At 42.4% G+C, this 21,410-nt stretch overlaps 1 protein-coding gene and 1 long non-coding RNA gene across 2 annotated transcripts in view; one reads left to right on the forward strand and one right to left on the reverse strand.

Annotated features, from left to right (window-relative positions):
* kcnh3 (potassium voltage-gated channel, subfamily H (eag-related), member 3) overlaps positions 1 to 21,340 on the forward strand; it is an 81,998-nt gene extending 60,658 nt beyond the window's left edge. The window contains exons 8-15 of the mRNA XM_028433755.1: positions 3,421 to 3,795; positions 5,818 to 6,017; positions 6,219 to 6,468; positions 13,282 to 13,496; positions 16,912 to 17,168; positions 17,628 to 17,728; positions 17,808 to 17,860; positions 18,812 to 21,340. Of these exons, the coding sequence (XP_028289556.1) occupies positions 3,421 to 3,795; positions 5,818 to 6,017; positions 6,219 to 6,468; positions 13,282 to 13,496; positions 16,912 to 17,168; positions 17,628 to 17,728; positions 17,808 to 17,860; positions 18,812 to 19,759 (2,399 nt within the window). The 3' untranslated portion in view covers positions 19,760 to 21,340. The remainder of the gene's footprint in view (positions 1 to 3,420; positions 3,796 to 5,817; positions 6,018 to 6,218; positions 6,469 to 13,281; positions 13,497 to 16,911; positions 17,169 to 17,627; positions 17,729 to 17,807; positions 17,861 to 18,811) is intronic.
* The window catches only part of LOC114453846 (uncharacterized), a 10,648-nt gene continuing 5,198 nt past the window's right edge, over positions 15,961 to 21,410 (reverse strand). The window contains exons 4-5 of the long non-coding RNA XR_003672477.1: positions 19,623 to 19,769; positions 15,961 to 17,115 (exon numbers count right to left, since the gene is read on the reverse strand). This is a non-coding gene — a long non-coding RNA (uncharacterized LOC114453846). The remainder of the gene's footprint in view (positions 17,116 to 19,622; positions 19,770 to 21,410) is intronic.

A 21,410-nucleotide genomic window follows, 5' to 3' on the forward strand; every position in this document is an offset into this window, starting at 1 on the left:
TTTTCCTCTTCTCCTTCCCTCCTTCCATATCTCTCATTGATTTGTACCAACCTACCGATCATTATCCTATCAGCAAACCACATAATGACAGACAGTAACACGGCAGTCAATTCATGTCCCTTTGTGGTCTATTGAGACAGACTGAGGGAATCCAGGGGACAAAAAAAGACCGGTCTGACCTTTATGTGACACCAGCTGAGATTCACAATAGAGGTCTGATACATACAGTGCAGTAGTCTGTCTGTCTGTCTGTCTGTCTGTCTGTCTGTCTGTCTGTCAGCTGGCTGGTACTTGGGAGAGGTGCAGCCTTTGTTTGCAGGGATATCAATAATTCAGTGACAGCGGAGCTGCCCTCACAGGCCCTCATGGAGCTGTAGTAACTAAGACCTGAAAACCTGAGATAGAATGAATAACATTCCTTAGCACACAGAAGATCCATCATTGGTTAAGATTCACCGTCTTCATGGTAGTGTAGGTGCAGACATAAACATTTGTTAAATGTGTATACACAAGTTTTCTGAGCATAGTTCTGAGTTCTTATTTCATGCTCAGTGGTAGCAGAAGTCTGTGAGAGGAAGTATGTTTTTTTTATTTGGTGGGGATGGCTAATGCATTTTAGTGCTGTAAAAACCAAAGCAATGTCTGTACATATGTTGCATCATATAAAGTCAGTGCTTTTACCACAGTTACAGTCAAATGACTCCAGCTCTGATTGACAGTGATGTGATCATGACATCTGAGTGGACATGATTATTTTAGTCCCTTTTTATTCACTCCTCAATCTGCATTATTTATCAACTGTGAAAAATGTTTGGAAAATGTTACGACAGGAGCGATAACATCCAGGTCCAGTTGGTCCAGGCATACTGCATTCAGGAGGCAATACAGCTAACGTTTTATGTGACAGGCTAAGTAAATGTAAATGCAAAGTTAAGGACCACGGACAGTTGCCAGTGAGTTCAGAGCTGTGAGGAGGAATCAGCACCTTAGACAGAGGCAGATGAGTTTCATTTTAACACTGCTGTTTCCAGCAAGAGGAACAAAGGCCCCTATTTACATTTGTCATATATGGATAACATCTAAAAAAGGATTTACATTGGCCCTATATGTTTCCTCAGTTGGCACTGAAATAAGTGTGATTGCAGTTGTGTAATCTTGGGCCAGAATGCCGCTCAGATGAGATTTCAATCTGTCTCCAGGCTGCTTGGATGCCTTTACCGTTCTGAGATCAGACTTCTGACTCAGTGTAAATGAGGACAAATGTTTAACAAAAAATAGGATGAAAAATACATCCTTCAGAAACAGATGCATGATTCAGGGTGTTTTAATGCATGAATTAATGCAGGATATGTTGAACAGCATCACTACGAAAAAAGTCCGCAGGTTTATGTAATTATTTTATGCTTAATGAGTTAACCACTGCGCCAGGCAGCAGAATGTAGACTCTGTTTTAAGGGAGGATGATTAAACCCTGTTCTAGTGGATTCTAAAACATTTTGTGATGAACAAATAAATGCATGAAGTAACTGGAAGTGATGATTCACATCATACCATTGTATCTTATCCTGAATATTTTGCAGGTCTAAGGAATAACAACAGGAAAAACAACAGTGATGTAAAAAGCTGTATGCAATATTTAAGCAGACCACATTGGACAGGACATGTTCCTGAGCTATTCCTTCTACTTGGACCTCTATATTGGTTGTTTCTTAGATCTAATTTTGTCAAACATGTTGTATCAACTGACCCAGCACTGCAGGATAAAGCAGGTTCAGATGATGGATGGATGGATGTTGTATAGACTTGTGACATGTTAAGTGATAGATAGAGTGATAGATTTCAAGGTCCCGCCAAGTAAGATTGCTGTGTTCTTTTCACAGAGAAGTAAGCAGGTTGTTCAGTCAGACACGAAGTGGTTTAGACGAGATGTCAGATTAATGGAAATGAGTGCATGTCTAAAGGAGGCTTATGATGCCAGGAGTGGTGGTACACAATCTACATGTACTGGATTTAAAAGTACAGGCAGGAACTTCTTCACACCTCCTTGTAAAGATGGGTTTTGTTGGCTTCCTCAGCTGTGTGAGTTAGGCTTGAGTGAGTATAAATATGCTACAGTGAGAGTCAGGCTACAGTGTTTAATCCTGAAAAAACATTCTGTATGTCCCGCCATTTTGGAAGTGACTTGTCACCCTGGGTACGAGCTCAGAGATCTCCTAAGGGTTTGCTCAGAAGTGAGGGTCAAACATGTGACATGAGATCAACCCTGCTGTAGTGAAGCATCCTGGTAAAGAGCTGAGCCAAAGGTCAAAATGTTGAATTATCAGTCAAGTTGTGTTTCCAGCCCTCCCTTATGAAATACAACCTCCACAGCCCAACGTCTGAGTTTCTAGCAGAGCTCAGATAGAGAAGCAGAACCACTGCTATTTTCTTTGAGGTGGTTTGAACATTTGATGTATCCTGGGCCTTTGAGGTTTAAGAATCAGAACACGCTGGTTAGAATATAGATCCTATCTGACCTTGGCATGCTTTGAAACGCTTTAGAAGTTCTACTGCTGCTCATGGAAGAAGCAGAAGACTGTTTTTATTTGTTAGGAATAATGAAATGATAGCAGAGAAGGGACGTATCTGTGTCTTAGTGTGGTCCAGCTGTAACATCAGTAACACGTTGCCTGTTCTCGCCCTGACAAGACAAACAAAAAATCCTCTTTATTGTTTCTAATATTTTGATGCACACATACAAAATGAAGTCTTAGCCAGGCCCACAGTTCCTCCTTTTAGCAGAGGTTAAGTTCTGCTAATGACAAAGTAATTAGGAAACTACTCAGGTGTTAAATCCTCTAATGCTGTCGGTTTAACGTCTTTGCTGCGACTCTGCTCGCAGCTCGATTGTCACTCCTGTTTATTTATTCTGGCGTGCTGGTCTCTTTCTGTCTCTCCCCCCAACACACACACACACTCTCACACACAAGGTCAAAGTTTTCAGCCTGAAATGTATGATGCCAGGGATCAATGAATAGGTGCATCCATATTGTATTATTCATACTTCTCGTCTTTCCGTCTTTGTTTCTCTGCTGTCTGCAGCTCAGCTGCGCTTCACCCCTCACCCCCCATTCATCCACTTTTAATTGCTTCTTATCAATAATTTACCACTCCTCCTACTCCTTCTACTTTCCTGCCCCTTTCCCTTTCTTTATGTGGTAAAAGTGGGTATAACTAAGTTTAGTGGTACTACATAACATGACAGGACTTTCCATCACCAGATGTTAATCACTGTGAGGTCATCAGTGAAGAATATACTCTGCTATAAATGGGCTTAACGAGGTTTGTGTACTGTGGGATGTTTCATTTTTAATAGTTCAAAAAAGATTTAAAAAAAATTAGACGATTTTCTGAATTCATTTCTCGTCTCTTTCTCTAAAGGTTGGCTGCATGAGCTGGCAAAGCGTCTGGGTACCCCGTACTTCCTGTCCCCTCTGTCCACGCTGATTTCCACCACAGTCAGCAGCCCCCCAGCCAACAGCAGCCAGTGGAACGTATCAGGGTCAGAGGTCAGCGGGCAGGGATCCTGGAACTCCAGCCAATATTACGGGAACATGTCCGGGGGCGACAGCATGACAGCGACCACCAATCCGGGTGGGAGCTTTGGAGTGCTGGGAGGCGGTCCGTCAATGCGTAGCAGCTACGTGACATCACTGTACTTTGCTCTGAGCAGTCTAACCAGTGTGGGGTTTGGAAACGTGTCAGCCAACACAGACTCAGAGAAGATCTTTTCCATCTGCACCATGCTCATAGGAGGTGAGAAATGCTCCTGAAGGTTATCAGCTGCTGGCTGTACTGTCTTCCACTTAGTATGCATGTCAGTGTTTCCTCTCAGTGTGTGAAGCTGTTCTTCACCAGTCAGTCTGAAGTCCTCACTCAGCTCATTATCTGCTGCCAATTAGACACAAACGAGCAGCCACATTTATTCAGCCACTTTTCTAAGAAAAAAAAATCTTGGTTACTTATTAGTGACAAACAAAAGATGCATTCTATTTAGGATGAATTCCTAAATTAGGATTTCTCTGGAAAGTCCCGGGCCCATATGTAATAGAAAAACACAGATAAAGGATTAGTTTGGTAAAGAGGAAAAGACACATTAAATTTTTTTCACTAAGATTATTGAAAACACCAATCCTGAAATGAGGACTGGTTCATAATCAAAGTGATGCCTGATGACCACCCTCTAAAGTTACATTAGCATAATACCAATATTACACTATATTTAGTGACCACTCAGAAGAGAGCTCAGCTGTGGGCCTCATCCATATTGTTTGTGTGATTATTCTTACTGTCAAAGGGGTTAGATAAAAGCCCTGCACAGGAGCGTTAAAGAATTCTGCAGTAACATTATATGGCGCTTTTAAAAACTGTGGTCTGAGTGTATGCTTTACATCAGTTGAAAGATGTGTTGGATACACATTTCTTCTACCATTGGTAATCTGCATGTTTGTGCTGATCGAGAACTAAATGTTCAGGAAGAAAGTAATAAACCACAAAATGAGAGATAAATGGAAGCACTGAAAAGATTAATGTGTGAGATTTATGGTCTGAGGACACAATAATATGTGAGGATTGCTCAGGCCTCAGTGAACATTAAGTGGGCTGCAAATTAACACACACACACATACACACACACACACACACCTCAATATACCTGTGAGGACACTGCACTGAGTCTCTGGTGGCTAAAACTTTAAATTTAAGGATAATTACCCAACGTTTCATGGATGAAAGAGTAATGAAATTTGCTGCTTCACAGGTTGCTAATGTGTGGTATGCATTCTTGAATGTGAACATTATATATGCTTTGTGACCCAGGTGCTAGCCTATGATCATAAAAGTACACATCCTGAAAGTACAGACATAAATATCTCTCAACTGTTATAAACACTCTGACACTGAAGCTGCCTCAGGGTGGTATGCTGAATAAAACTGCACATTCTGCGCTACTATCAGAGGTTTACATCTGCATTATGACTAGACGATTTTTGTGCTAATGACAGACAGACAGCGTTCCTATCCTGTCCTGCAGCAGTACAGCGAGTGCATAAGCCAAACACACAGGGATAGAAAATAATGAGATGCTTCATTAATCTCTCTAAATTTTTGTCCTCAAACTCCATTAAGATTTCTCCACTGCTGCTCAGAAACAGCGCTGTGACTGGAAGATAAGGTAACATTTAAAAACCAGAGTCTTCCTGAATATATGGTGGGCGGCTATGCCTGAGGGCCCAGTCATCCTAAAATAAAGTCATTAGTCTGGGTGTCAATGAACTGTGTAAGTGTCCTGTGGTCTGAGTGCTGTTTCAGCTGATTTTCTGCTTGGTAAGACGTACAGTTTTGGAAAGAAGTCGCTGCACATTACTCTCAGTAAAGTACGGTTACTGCAGACCTGTGACAAAAAAACAAAAATCATTGCAGGGATTAGAGCGGTTTTGAGGTTTAGATTAATAATGTAGTTGTTCATATAAGTGTTTTGTTCACTAGAAATAAAAGCTTCATTCAACATTGGGGTTATGTTTTTTCACAGTTGTAGATGCCATTTTAGGAAAACAGTAATCCACTTGAGGCAGCGCTTCACAGTGGTTTTAAAGCAGCTAAGTCGTTTTAAGCCTTGTGCCTTTTAACTTCTCGTGGCTTATAAAGACGTCCTATAGAGCTTCCTGCTGTGCAGAGGCATTATGGGATTTTCCTGATAGAAGCCAGTGAAACAACAGTAATTAAATCTGTATCATACCGAACACACACATTTCAAAGGAACCTGTCCTCTGTCTGCAGCACTCATGCATGCGGTGGTGTTTGGTAACGTGACAGCCATCATCCAGAGGATGTACTCGCGTCGCTCGCTTTACCACACCCGCACCAAGGACCTGAAGGACTTCATCAGGGTGCACCGACTGCCCAAAGCCCTGGAGCAGCGAATGCTGGAGTGTTTCCAGACCACCTGGTCGGTCAACAACGGGATAGATGTTAGTGAGGTGAGGAGAGAGCAGACAAAAATTCACTTCAACACATATTCATTAATATTATTTTTTTGTGTGCTCCTTACCCTGAATTAATGTACTTATACTACATTAAAAGTGAGTTTTGATATGTACATGCAGTTTCTTAGTGCTGAAGGTTTCATTACCTCTGAGCTCAGAGAAAGAACAGCTGTTCATTGTGAGCCCTCTCCTCAGCTTCTGAAGGACTTCCCGGATGAGCTGAGGGCCGACATCGCCATGCACCTGAACAAGGAGCTGCTACAGCTGCCCCTCTTCGAGTCGGCCAGCAGGGGCTGCCTGCGCTCCCTCTCCCTCATCATAAAGACCTCCTTCTGTGCTCCAGGAGAGTTCCTCATCCGGCAAGGAGATGCCCTGCAGGCCATCTACTTCGTCTGCTCCGGGTCCATGGAGGTCCTGAAGGACAACACTGTGCTGGCTATACTGGGTGAGTCACAGGATATGATGTTTCGTCTTCACCATCGATCAGTTCCTTTCTAAGACTGTAATCCTTCCTCTGAACACAGAGTTTTGTTTTTCCATCTGGGGCATCACAAATGCCACCCACTCTATCTCCATGGCTACGGTTGTTGCCCTCTTGAGCTTTGCTACAGGAATGGCAGAGCGGGAATGTCACCACAGACATTTAAAACACTGGTACACTACAAAATGTATTGACTTAAATAATCAGCATTGTGGCCACTATGGAATGTAACACACACATATTTAGATGAAAATGTTCCACTCCAAAAATTAAAGTCTTATTGGGGCACGATTTCCTCTAATTTAACACACACACAGCCAAACAAAAGTCAGAAATACCCCCAGCATTATTTTTGTTTTGACGCATGTTTTTCCCTCAATATTGGGGTAATCCTCCTGTTTGTTTACTCAAATTAGCAGAATGGATACAAAATCTGTTGTCTAATTAATGAAGAGATGAGAGCAAAACCTGGAGCTATTGCAAAGCGTGCAGTTTAATTTGATGAGTGTCAGATTGCAAAATGACACGCTGGTTACATAATTAGACTAAAATGCAGTAAAATGCAGTGTATTATTTGAAGGAAATTATGCATGAATTTGTGGCAGACAACTGAATGAAAACTACACAGTACCCCTGTGGCTGTGGCACACAATTACCTGTCAAACTGAGACATGGAGGATGTGAGATGATCAAGACTTGCGGGACGCTGTGTTGCATAGTTAATGAAGGTGAGAATCGTTAATTTGAAGGAGCCGGCTGAATATGTGTGTTTGATTTCAAAAGCTGGTAATGAAGTATAGACTTCAGAGAGAGCGCCATCACCTTGCAGTTCAGTGATTACAGTTAAAGTCATTTCACAGTGCTAGGTTTGATGTCATCCAATCACACCTGCAGAGCAACTTGATCTGGAAAACGGAAGGACACAAAGAGAGATGTGTGTGTGTGTGTGTGTGTTTACAGGGAAGGCAGAGCTGAAAGCACTGATAAATAACTGCTGTTTGTGCTCCGCAGCTTTAAAGGGTTATCACCATTCTGGACACACACACACACAGCCGAGGATTCCCATAGTCTTGCTCCTGTGAGCTCTACACAGCAATCCTTCTGTCCATTGTTAGTCAACATGCAGGAAGTCGTGCTATCAGACCACACATATGGCAGACAGTGAGATGAGGGAGTGAATTAGGTGTTTGTAGGCAGCTGGATGCTCCTTTATCCTGTTTGTGCTGCAGACAGTATGAATAATATAGAAACCAGACTGGAAAGATTCACTCCTCGGGCATCTTCTACATTCTGCACATCACAGAGATCAGCAGTACTGGAAGACGTAATCTGACTATTTATTTTACTAAAAGCACTACAGCTATAAAATGATAAGAGGCATTATCATCAGTGTAACGTGCTACATTATGCATCTCTTGAGACACTTTACTGAGCGTCTATTTCCTGTATTTGTGTCACATGGCCGTCTCTGAACCGCCCCTTTAGCAGTGTGTTCTGGTTGTATGGATTCCAATGGGAGAAGTGATGAGCTCAGATCTTCGATACACAAATGTCATTTTAGAGACAGCTGTCTGTGGGAGTGACACCATACACTGTCTCACACTGATGAACACATCAGTACAGTATTTGCTTGTAGATGAAAACATCATGGGAACAGGTGTGAAGGTGGATAACATGAGATGATTGTTGTTCTACAAGCCGTCACAGGTGTAAAAAGCATTCTAAATATTTGTTGTCAGATGTCTGCGCTGGCAGCCGGTTGCTGTAATTAGCGCTCAGTTCAGGGTGAGGTTTAGTGGGTGTCTTGCAGCTATGTTTTGTAACTACGCACACGGCAAAAGGAAAACATAAGTGGTGCGCTTGGTATACAATGTCACGTCAGTCAGATAGGACTCAAAACAAAGTCTGATTAACGATGTGGAAAATGTAAACTTCCTCTTGTGAGTGTAGGATCTCGGTGCACTACGCAAATAAGAGGCTGATTTTAACACCCTATTGGCTGCCCTGCAGCTTGTGGATGATCAGAGGGATTTTATAAAAAAAAATGTTCCCACACAGCTGCCATGCAAAATGTCAAGCGCCTGATTTTATATTATTGGAGCAGTGTTTTGAATCTTGTGTGTTCTGTTTGTTTTTCTCCTAGTTGTGTGTTTTTGCTGATTAGAAAGGACAATGACAATATTCAATGAGAGTGTGCGTGTACAAGACTGATAATAAACATATAGTGTTTTCCTTCAAACACTCATAAAAAGTCAAACGTCTGTGTCAGGAAAAAACATTAGCAAGAGGCAAAGGGCTGTGCTTTTGTTTTCTCTCCATATGTAGGCGTGTGTATCTAGAGTACATGTGTGCACTGGCATTTGTGAAATGGTGCGATCATAAGTCCTTGCTCACATGAGTCTCTGGGGATGTGAAGGAGGAGTCGTGTACCAGCGAAGCCTAATATTAAGCAGGGCTGATTCTGCAGACAGTGTGTGGGAGGAAAACTAGAGTCATGCACTGCATGGCTGCCACGAATATCACAACCACCAGTATCGCATCACATCTCACATCTCTACATGACAACATTTATGTTTCATTTACTTCATAGCAGACATGTGTGTCTTTTAGAGACGAGGCTTCTTGCGGAGTTCTTAGTTTATATTCTGTGCACAGATCTCAGCTGCAAACATCAGTTTCCTCCTTTTGATGACAGCTCTCTCTTTGCTTGTTTTTTTCTCCACTCCATTGCTCTCTATAGAACGTGTATCACTACTATTACACAAGTGGTTGTTTTTGCCAGTGACTTCACGTAGTTTTAGTTCTATAGTACCAAAGAAAAACAAAACAAACTGTCGCACTGGAAGACACAGTAAGCTAAAAGTAGAAAGCAGCATGGAGTGACGTGCCACCATGTTTTTTTTCACTCTCTTCAAACACTGCTGAGGAGTATTGGAGCGCTGTTTGAATGCAGAAGCAGGACTGTGTGGCCGTGACTGCAAAGAGCCGCAGGAGTTAAGTGATTCTGTAGTATTGTACCTGTGACTAAAGACTAATTTGAGTCAGTAATGAATGCTGATTATACCCTTTCACACTGAAGACAAAAGCCAGATGGTGGTGTTGGTGGATTCCAGTTACAGAACATTTAACTTTAATTGAGCTGCTTCTCATTTTACAAAAATCCAAAACTGCTATGAAATGAAACTTCTCAGCTGGCTTAGGTTGTCTTTTTTAAAGGTAGTCATTTCATCTAATGAGGCGTTCTTGTCTAAACTTTGAGCCATTTGTGCATTTTTTGTCTTCAAAAAAGCTGAAATTAATGACCTGGAAGATGTTTGATCTTTCACTTCCTACTTCTGTTAAATTGCTGGAAAATGTTCTTCAGGAAGTCACTTTTTTGTATGGTGGTAATGTTACATATACAAACAAAATAATTAGGAGTCAATGCTAAGTGGTGGTGAGCATCAAAGAGCGTTATCATAGTTATCACAGGAAAAATATGTAATTGGGGACTGTGAGGTCGGGCAAAATGTCACACCTGTGACAACAGCTTAGAATCATTTCTGTACTAGGCATCATCTCACAAGCTGAAATCTAATTTCCTCTGGATGTGCTCCGAAGCTTTCGAAACTCTAATCCAGCAAACAGACGAAGCTTTTCTGAACATTGTGTGAATGAAAGCGATGATAGATGAGGAGAAGAGGAAGGACTCAGTGTCAATTAATGAACATGGCAAGGACAGATGTACGTGTCTTCGAAGTCAGTTTATCAAAAGGTCAACATGCATTAAATTAATGGTGTGTATGTGTGCGTGTGTGTGTGTAATGAAGCCGATTTATCTTTGAATGCCAAGCCCCCAGCCCATTTTCGATCACACACAGAATGCAGTGCTGTGCTGGTATTAATAATGAACAGACTTTACATTATTAAAGCATCTTGATTATTAATGCTGAAGCGTGGAACGAGCACGGTCATGCAGAGCACAGAGAGCTCTAAGCTAGGTACAAACCCCATCGTGGCCTTTACTGGAAACCGCCATCTGTTCTTCTAGGAATTATATTGTGTCCATGTTGATGATAAAAAGCTCAAACTGATGGCCAGTCCCAACCAGCAGGAGCGTGTCTCTGAGTGTTAAAGTGCAGCTGAGAATGACAAATTAGGAGTCACAGCTGTAGATGATTTTCAGCCTCATGTTGTGCACTGTTGTGTTTACAAATTCTCACACACACACACTGAAATTAGCTGTATAATCATTTTCCATTTAGTGGAATACATTTTAAAGCTCAGCTTTTCACCCCCACAGATGCAGAATGTCAGAATTGAATAATAAACACCATGCAGTAATGTAGACACAGTGCACTGGTGTGTTTCCCATCACATCAAGACACATTTAAATCAGCGCAGAGCTTGTGATGTAACACTTACATCAGCCTGTAAATTTGTTCATAAATTGACCTTTACTTTGACCATCACACCAAATTAGTGTAAATATGTAGGTATGTATTACCTGTGATTGAATTAATAGTTTGTGACATGGCTAACTTTGACCTTTTCTTTCATCACACCACTCGCAAGGCCGAGATGCCTAATTTCTTAGCAGGACTGGAGACTTCTGTAAGGTCCATTTACATTTACATAATACAGCTGATCATCCCACTGAGTTTACTTATAAAAAAGAAAATAGTAGCAAAATTTGATTAATTGATTGATTTGATTCATTTTAATAATTGGAACAAACCCAAGTTATCAGAGCGCTTAAATTCTGCCTGGGTTTTAGTTGGTCGTTCTCCCTTCTGGATACTGACTATTTTGTGTAAAACTGTTGATTTCTTTAGTTTGTAGCTGCAGATTAAGCCGGATATTGTGACCCGGTTGGGTTCAAACTTAAAAATTTGGCAAAACAGTAAGTGTCATTTGAGTATGTGCTCATGCAGTACAATGCCACATTGCCACACTCTTAGCTGTGTGATAGAGACAGTGTAGAATTTTGCTGTTTCAGAAAAAGATTATGCCACACTGCTTTGACATGTAGAGACAAATAACTAGTATCAGCTCTAAAGAGTAGGTCCTGCTGATTAATTTGATATGTATGCAGAGTCTGAAATGAACATCTGTCACACAAAACACACAAGAAAGTTGTCCAACTTCTGACCATTTCTGTTGTCAGGTTCCTTGTCTGTTTATTGCTTTCACTTGTCCTTTTACCTGAAAGTGGCCTTTGCTTATGGCACTTTGTAGACGCTCTTAGCTGCTGTGCCTGTGCCTTTCTATGGCAGGGAAAACCCTGAAACTGATGTGTGAATAATAGAGGCTCAAAACCTGTGACATTGATGAAAATGAGCTCCTCTCATAAGCTTTTGTTCGCTGCCCTCGTCTTTTTCACCTACTCCTTCAAGTCTAAACAGATACACACACTTAAATGTCACTTTCAAGTGTTCATCTCCTGCTCAGTTTAACATTGTGCTGTGATTATGAGCTTTCCCTGATGCTGCCTTCGCTCTTGGCTCTGCTTCCACCCATCGTCTCTGTGATATAGACAATTCTAGCTGAACAGTGTGAGTGATGTGAAAAAGATAGGGAGACAGACGGAGCATGTGAAGGGCCCATCATGCCAAATTAAGTAGAAGCACAGATGGGGGGAGGGTATGGAGAAATGAGGGTACAGATGACTGTTGCGCAGTGCTGGGTGCGGCGACAGCAGGATGCGGTTTGAGGTTCAGAGGATGGGTAGAGGGGCTGTGTCCAATAAATGCTGTGGCTTAGATGCTCCCCTTCCTTCTCTCTTTCTCACCCCTCCTCCCATACCAGACTGCAGCCACCCCCACACTGTGCCCCCCCCCCATCCCCCCCAGTCCACCCTCCATACTCATTTAGGTCCTCGCTTGCCTCTGCTCTGCCTCCCTCCATCTTGCCTCTGTTCCCTCAGTGCTCATTCTTCTCCACCCTTTCTTTATTCCTTCCTTTTTTTTGATGTGTAGCTGTGCTGCCCTGAACAGTCTTTGACTTTTTTTTCCTCTTTTCCAAGCACAAATGATTGTTTCCCCTTATAGACTGTGATACATTTCCATTTTATTTTCACACTGTGCTCAAATAATAACCTTGAAATCACTGCACCGATACAGTGATTGTTTGGAAAAAGGAGGTAAATAAGAGTACCTGTAACTTCAGCTGTATTATGTATGACAAAGGTCTATCCTTGTGCTTTATGAATTATGAATATTTCTAGAAATCTGATGGTAATATACTGTATAAAACCTTCTTTAGTTCTTAATAGAACTAAAAAAATAAGGTTAAGGCCAGTAATCTTCTCATCAGCTTTATTATTCATGCAGACAAAAAAACACATTTGGTTGATAAAACACTCAAACACAACACATACTAATGGAACATATGATTGTGTGTCATTGGGATTTGATCATGGAACCAAAACACCTGCAAAAGTCTGGGATTTGTGTCCCCTGTCTGTGAGCTGTTTTTTTCACTCAGGCTTTGGGTTACATGGTTACATTTAGGCATTAAAAACAGGGCCAGATTTGGTTTTGAGAAAGCTACTGATTCTGCCCTGTGTTGCCTGCTTCTCCTAATGAATGAATAAAATTCAGGAACAATAATTTCCAAGATAATAAACAACTCCTCTTAGATGATCCACTGTCATAAAAAGCTTAACTGAGGTCATTACTCTCAGGTAGACAGCCAGTGAAAATATATTCACTACTTCTAACAGTTAAATATGTTTATGCATTTCTCTGCTTGCCTTACATCGTCTTACATCTGTTTCCATTGGTTCTCCCTCCCCAGGTAAAGGAGATCTGATAGGCTCGGACTCCCTGACAAAGGAGCAAGTGATCAAAACCAATGCTAATGTGAAGGCCCTGACCTACTGTGACCTCCAGTACATCAGCCTCAAGGGCCTCCGTGAGGTCCTGCGACTCTATCCCGAGTATGCGCAGAAGTTCATCAGCGAGATCCAACACGACCTCACATACAATCTGCGAGAGGGCCACGGCGCTGATGTGAGTACCAAAAAAAAAGACAGCTGTTCAACTGTTCCACTGCCCCCTTGTGGCCATCAAACAGGTCTGCTCACAGGTAATAGAGTGATTGGATTTTTACAGACTTTATGTAGATAGGTTTTATTGTATAAATGACAAATTTATCATCATGGAGACATTGATCTGAGTTTCTGATGGAAAGGTTCAGGTGGTGTTATGTCCAATTATCTTGTTGTCTGGAGAGTCTGGGTGGCTGGTGTTCACTTATACATTGCATGTAGGCATCATTTCCATCATAACACCCACCAGATAATCTTCAGCCTTGACAAAAATTAAAATTTATATGGAGTTAGCTGGAGCCTGAGGACATACTCACCTTAGGAGGGATGTTCATAAAAGCTGTGCATGACCTGTCCAGTCCTACTTTAAAATTAGTAACTTAGTAAGTGGTTTTTACTACAGACACACACCCAGACTGCACTTGGTTGGTGCAGCAGCAGTAGAGGGAGAGAAGCGCAGGGACAAGAATAACTTAGTGTTGCTGTTTGAAGCCATCCCGTTGCTAAAAATAGAGCGGGGGGGAAGCACGGGTTCTCCTTGACTGGCTGTCCCCCTGCAGCTGCTGCTAAGATTGGATCCTGCTCGATATAAATAGCTCAGCCAGCCAAGGAGAGAAGTGAGGGGGAGGAGAGCTCGGAGGAGGGAAGACGAAGGGGGAACTTTGGCTCGTTTTCTGTTGTGCTCTTCTTCAATCTTCCCTTTTCCACCGCAGTGCTGTTCATCTCTCCAGGGCATTGCACACTTACTGCAGAGTGTGAGTGGGGTGCAAATGCATGCACATATTAGTGTGTATCTGTGGCTGTATCAAGAAGATGCACAATTGTGGATGCACAAGCTGCTGCCCTTTTCTGAGGTCTGGGTTGCAGATGTCCATTCTGGCTAATTGTGCAAAAACCCTGCAGGTAACCAGCAGCCCCCGGAGAGGTGTGTATTTGCATATGTATGCTGCTTGCTCTCCTCCACTCAGTAAACAAATACTTCAAGAGGCAATCTCTAAGGATGACTGATAAGGTTCACGGCAACAAGAAAGACATGCTGCAAGGTGTAGATTTGATTAAAAAAAACACCAGAAAGGATGATTATGTAGGACGAACTAGAGCAAGGATGAGGGGTGGGGGGATGAGAAAGCAAATGATCCATCATCAGAGGATTGGTTATATTTCCTGGGTCCCTGCTGATTTACAGGCTGCAGACCAACAGCCATGACCCAAGAGCCTTGGGCGAAATAATGCAATGTGCAGGACCAACCAGTTGACAGGGTGCACCGAGCTGTGCTGCTGCAAAGAGGGGGATATTACAGCAAGTGTTGTACCCTGTGCTCTTGTGTTATTCAATATCTACACATGACAAGAAAAAACAGCAAATGACCCGCATCTGCACATGCTGTACAAACACACACATACATGCACACATACATGCACAGTTCACGTCTATGTGTGTGTACACACATACATGAACAAAAAACGCTTACAGGGACTGTTCATGTTTGTCCTTGTAAGCTGTCATACAACTTAAATACATCCACTTACAGGCAGCTTTCTGCATACAGCCTTATTCCATCACACATATACATGATACAAACTTCACTACACCCACACACTGACACACAGACAAGCACACGCCAACACGTGGCAAGTGCACACTTATCACGCCCCCACATCGCAGAGCACTCCTTGGTTTCCTCTGAAACTGGGAGCTAAGATTAGAACAAGAGAGCTAAAAATACATCACGGTGGCACAGGAAAGGGGGGCTGACTGAGAGGAGGAGGAGGAGGAGGAGGAGGAGGAGGAGGAGAGTGCTGAGCAGGCAGGGATAGAGGGAGGAGAGAGAGACTTGATTAAGGGGGAACGTGATAAGAGGGGAGAGGGGAAAGGAGACGGGCGTTGGCAATATGTTCATTACTCCACTGCAGCAGACATTCTGTGTTAGACGAGTGATGTTATTGTTTTGGAGCCTGTTATAGGAGAGTGTGGGGGTTTAATGACCTGGTTGTGCTCATGCATGCAGATTTCATGTATTTCATATATTGATGTCATGATACCTAAAAAAGCATCTGCTGGAATCCATATTTTCAAGAGTATTGCTGGGAACCATGAACATAAATTCAGTTTGTCTACTTAGCCTGCAATCCTAATTTGTTTTCTATTCTATACAAAGAATTCAAAGTCTGGTCTCTGTGGGTTCAAGTCGGATTTCCTGGGGGAGATATTGGCCAAAGTACCAGGAGGTTCAGCGACATCAGTCACAATCTAAGCCGACATACTGTTTCTGGCTTTTCTGTTCAGCCACTCAGCATCTGTCTATAGGGAAAGTTACACAGGGATAGCATTTGATTCAAATGCAAAATATTTCTGCAGACATGTTTTTGGTCCTCTAGCTGCTGTTTGATGTTAAACTACACATTGGTACCTTGTCTTTTCGTAATGACTAGTATCAGTGGTTGTGACGTCTAATCCTGACCTTGACCTTGAAAGCGCAAATCTCTCATTCAAAATCAACTGTATCATAGTTGTTTGAATGAATGAAAATATATCAAATATATCAGCGGTTTGTGTTCGGGTTTCTTTCTTTTAACTTGCAGATTTAGTTTTTTAAATCAGTCGCTGGTTTGTTCAGCTTGTCATTTCTGGAAGTTTCAGCAACCCAGCATCAACACAGAAGACTGCTTAAATTATTCAGCTCATAAGCAGGGACAAGGCTGATGGAAAACTGAGGGGAGTGCAACTGCCAGGGGAGTGTGTGCTAGTGTGATGAGAAAAAGTCAGACACAGCAGTCTGTATTAAATGTAGGATGACTGGTAAACTGCAAAAAGAAGCCTAAGACGAAGCAAAAGAAAAAAAAAACATTTAAAACAAAATAAGAAACAATTAGTATTCAACTACTGCAACCTTCTCCATCTTTGTTTCTGAATATTCTCTATGTTTCTACATCTGACCTGATGCCTCCAGGATTACAAAAAGCTTGTTTGTTGTAAAGTTGTTTTGTTTTGTAACACATTCCAGTCAACAAGACCAGAGGGCCAGAAAATAAATAATTAAATACTAGAACATTTCCTAATGTATAGAGGTCGAAAAAGACCTGAGATTCTGAAACCATTTACACGAACTGTTAATCTAGATTTCCCCAGGACTCAATAATCTAGTAAATATTAGAATTATTAATGGAGTAATCTGAATACTCAGAAGTGAGGTACAATACATTAAACTAGTAGAAAGCACACAACCTCCTGTCTTTGTCTGCCACCCACTGTTAAAACTGTGAAACTTCACCCTATTTAACAACAAAGTCTGACGGGACTGTGTTCCCAGCCAGTGGGTCATCCTGCTCACATCATTTCCAGCTTTATTTAAACTCTTGTCTTTTTTTTCCCCCAGGTGGATTGGGAAAGCAATGGCGGCTTGGTAAAGAAGCTGCCGTCCATCCGTGAGGATGAGGAGGGTGACGAGGAGCAGAACTCTGTCTGCCGCGCTCCACGCTCCCCACTGCATCTCAGCAGAGGTCTCAACTCGCCGCTACGCTCCCCCCTCCTGCCGCCCAGGCCTTTCCGTGCCCCCTCTGACCACTCGCGTCCATCCACCCTGCAGATACCAGTAGTGAGCTTTAGCAATGCACCTCCTGAACTGAGCCCCAGGTAACACACACACCTTATGAAGCAAAACCAGTCAAGGTTACCCTGTAAAATCAGAAAGAACACACTAAAACCTCACCTCACAGTCAGAGCGAGGGGCTACACAAACTGCAGTTGATTCTGCGGCATAGGTGTCTGGCTGCCATGGCAACCAGCAGATTACAGTGCTGGTGGATCACGAGACCTGGCAGCTGCTGAAAGATGTGGAGCTTTCATACACTCTATAGGACAATGTGTGTGTTTGTGCATGCAGAGTAAATGTGTCAACCAAGATTCAGCCCATGTGCTGTGCAGTTATGTGTGAACAAAAGCTGCTGATATGGTTTTTTTTAATGGCTGCATGAAAATGTTGCTCAGTAGTCGACACAGAAACGTACTGTAATTACTGTGCATTCTGTCTCAGTCTGATTTACATTCCTCACGTGTTTGTTCTCTGATGTTTAATCCCTCTGTTCTGCATAGGTTCGTGGACGGCATTGAAACAGAGAACAACTCCACCTCGTCTCAGAAGTTTGACTTCAGCCCCAGCATTTCACCTGCTGCTTCACCCTCTCCATACCCAGGTAACACACTCACACTCAGAGTAGTGTGCTTCCTGTGTCTCACTGTGGGTTAATGTTCATATCTTTGTGTTACCTGCAGGGATCCGTGAGCACACTGAGATCAAGCAGAGTGTGTCTAAATTGACTGAGGAGGTGAGTGCTGACTGGATGTGACTGATGCAGGATGATTTTATGTGATCATTATATATTATCCCTTATACAACGTTCGCAAACACTACCCTTTCATGTTGTTCGGGACAAAAACATCCTCTAACTTTAACAGTTAAAAAATATATCAAATATTTTTTTCATATTTTTTTGCATAGACCTTTTAATTAACTTCAGTTCTAATCAAAAGTAGTGAAAAAAACATTTTCATTTTTAATAGAAAAGGTGAATGTGGACTGGATTTTTTTTAACCTTTATTACAGTCTTGGTCATGTCAAACATCAGTAACAACATTGACTTCATTGCATTATTAGTTTTTGCACAGCACTGGATTTTCAGTTTTTCTCCCTTACGTGTTGTTCGTGGCCATTTTTGTCCCATAGACTTCCATTATAACCACGTTTTTTGACTGCCCAGCCATGGCACTACATAATCATGCATTCTTGATTGTTGGTGGTTTACCCTGTTGGTAGGAGGTAAAATTTGTGATTTTTACAGTTAACAATAATGACCCTATTAAAATCCTGGGGGAAAATGATTTTTTCACTACTTTTGCTCAGAACTGAAGTTAATTAAAAGGTCTATGCAAAAAAAACTTCAAAAAAAAGTGATATATTTTTAAAACCGTTAAAGTTAGAGGATGTTTTTGTCCCAACACGAAAGGGGGTAAAATTTGCCCACAGTGTATTATTGACCTATGAAAAAGTTTAAAATCATTAACAAAATTTATGTAAAATTAAGCTTGTTGAGCAAATATTATTCAATTTGCTCACATATTGACAAAGTTATGGCCAAAATAAACAGAAAAATTACTCTCAGAGGACAAAAATGTCCCGAACAGTGTTTAAGGGTTAAATGATCATTTTTTTTACTTATCAATAATAAATGTGAACTAACCTTTGCCTCGTTTTTTTTTCTGGTTTATATTTTTAACAGATGAATAGTCTCTCCAAACAAGTCTCCAAGCTCAGTCAGGAGCTGCAGGAAATGACAAGCCTGCTTAAGCCCCTCCTACAAACAGCACCACAGCCACTCCTAATGAGCATGATGCCAAATTTAACTCCGCCTCCCAGCAGTGCCAGCCAGTTGTCATCAAGCACCTGTGTCACAGTGCCACCCCCTGCCATACCATGTTCCTTTCAGAGACCTTACACTCATTCCCTGTTGGACAGTGGAAACACAGAGGGCGTGGATTTACCAGGATGCCTTCTCCCAACTCCTCACTCACCAAAAAGGCCTAATTCCTCCGCATCAGCATCAGCACAGCCTCCAGGGGGCCATATCAAGAGCCCCATTAACCTTCCCTTACCTGAAGAAGGCTTTCCAGAGAGGCTTCCAGGCCCCTACACTTCCTCCAGTAACAGGATATTTTTGCCCACATTGCAGGACCAGCCTCCACTGGCCTCTCATACCCCTTCACCTTCTCTCTCCTTCTCCATGTCTCTCGCCTCCTCACCATCACTTTCCCCCTGCCAAGGTTCACACCACTCCTGCCCTGGTAGCTGTACCAGCAGAGGCCTGCTCCCCCCACCTCCTTCCCAAGACACCCCTCCTCCCCCACTCTCCCACTGGTCGGCTCCCCCGTCGCTCACATCCTCCCCTGGAAGTCATCGGCTGCGGCCTTCCCCTTCTGTCCCTATCGTACCCGACACCTTCAGCCATCCATCCACCTTTTCCCTGCCCTTGTCTCTAGACTTTGTGAGCGCAAGGAGAACAGAAACCCCGACTGTGCTCTGGTGTAACTCACAGCAGCATCACAGGGAGGCAAGAACCATCATTCACGGCCAGGAGCTGGAAATGCAGGAGTGGGGACGGCAGGTGGAGGCACCGACGTCCTCCACAGAACACATCAGTTACATTGACGAAGAGGAGCCAGCATTATGAAGGAGTTTACCTTAAACAGACAAAAGAGTAGCAGAGACAAAGAACACAACAGGTGAACAACAGAGGTCAGAACAGGAGCAGTGACAGCTGATTCACACTGTATGTGATGTGGCGGGCCAGGAGGCATTCTGCCAGCTGTCCACAAATACATGAAGGAGTACTTTTCTGTATTGACCAACCAGAGGACTACAACAGCACAAATTGTCTTACAGTATCAACAATCCAGTAGCATGAGTCACTCCCTACAGCTACTGCAACGCACAGGACCAGGGCACAACTTTTTATCTGGAGCCTAATTCTTCTCTGTCCAGCTAAATGAACACACAACACTGCTTTTTAACCCGGGTACAGATGTCCCTTCCTCGTCACAAAGCAGGTACAAACAAACATATCTCAGTGGGAAACGTGTTTTTACTTAAACCAGATAATCCAAGCCACAGCACTGGGGCTGGGAATGTAAGCTCTTCATTCAGTCTCAGTCATATCAGGTCACCTCAACTGGAAAGCCAGCTTCATGGATGGGATTATTTTTTAAAGGGATGCAATTATCTGCCTGTGGTAAACAGCTGAGCCACCTTCCCTGGTCATACACATGCCCATCGCCAACATCACTGAAGTACAAAGAGGTTTAAAATTCGGACAGAAATGTTCTTATTTCCCTGTAAAAGAAGTCCGATGTGCAGCAATGACTTTGTCTGATGGTGGATCTAATAACGGTCTAAGTGAGGGATCGGGTCATATGCCAAAGAAATGAGACAAATTTACAGAAACATATGGGGGGATTGGGAGGGGGCATCATATTCCACACCCTTAATATCACCATCATGACTGTTTACAACCAGCCTATCAGATTGTATAGTATCAGATGCCCACATCACCCCTGAGCTTTAGCCATCCAGCCATTTGTGCCTTCTCCATAGAAAGACTTCCTAAAAGTCCTCCACCTGTTATTTAAAGGCAAGCATTTGGATCAAAATCTATATACAAAAGCCATCAATGTCACAAATGGAGAACACTTGCACCTTTATCATTTTTTTATGTATTGCATGTCTGGGAAAACTTTCCAGAACCAGGCTGGGAAAGAAAAGATTTACTTTCTAATTGGATACAGACCAAGTGTAACCTTCCCAATTCTAATGTAGCACACAAACCTTTTTCATCATCTCCAACCCTTTGCCAGTGACTGAGCTTTATACTGGTACAAGAGAACAGCCTAACCCTGACTCTAAGGAGGTCTCAGGACTGCTGTGTATTTTTTCTGCACCACATGTTACTTGTAATATAAACAGTCAGATTTCTGGTTTATATTTTCTGTAAGAGGAGACGAACTGGACTCTAGTACTCCAGGAGATGTTGGAGTTCTGATCCTAGGTGTGTGGGGGAAGTTAAAAAAAAGAGGGGGTTTTAAATCAAATGCATGTCACAGCTTTTTTGCATGAGAAACGTGCCTGCTTTTGAGCTGACAGGGGCAGAGGACTGACGGGAGTAAAAAAAAAAGCTGCCTGCCCTAATGGAGGCTGTTGGGTTTCAAATGTATTTTATTAAAGACTGCTGTTACATAAATACCTAAAAATGATTACATACTGTACAACAATAAAGAAGTGTTGTTTTGTAAAAGCTCTGACTCTTGTTTTGTGTCAAAAAACAGCCC

Source organism: Parambassis ranga, chromosome 21 (genome assembly GCF_900634625.1).
Source record: "Parambassis ranga chromosome 21, fParRan2.1, whole genome shotgun sequence".
Classification (NCBI taxonomy): Eukaryota; Metazoa; Chordata; class Actinopteri; family Ambassidae; genus Parambassis; species Parambassis ranga.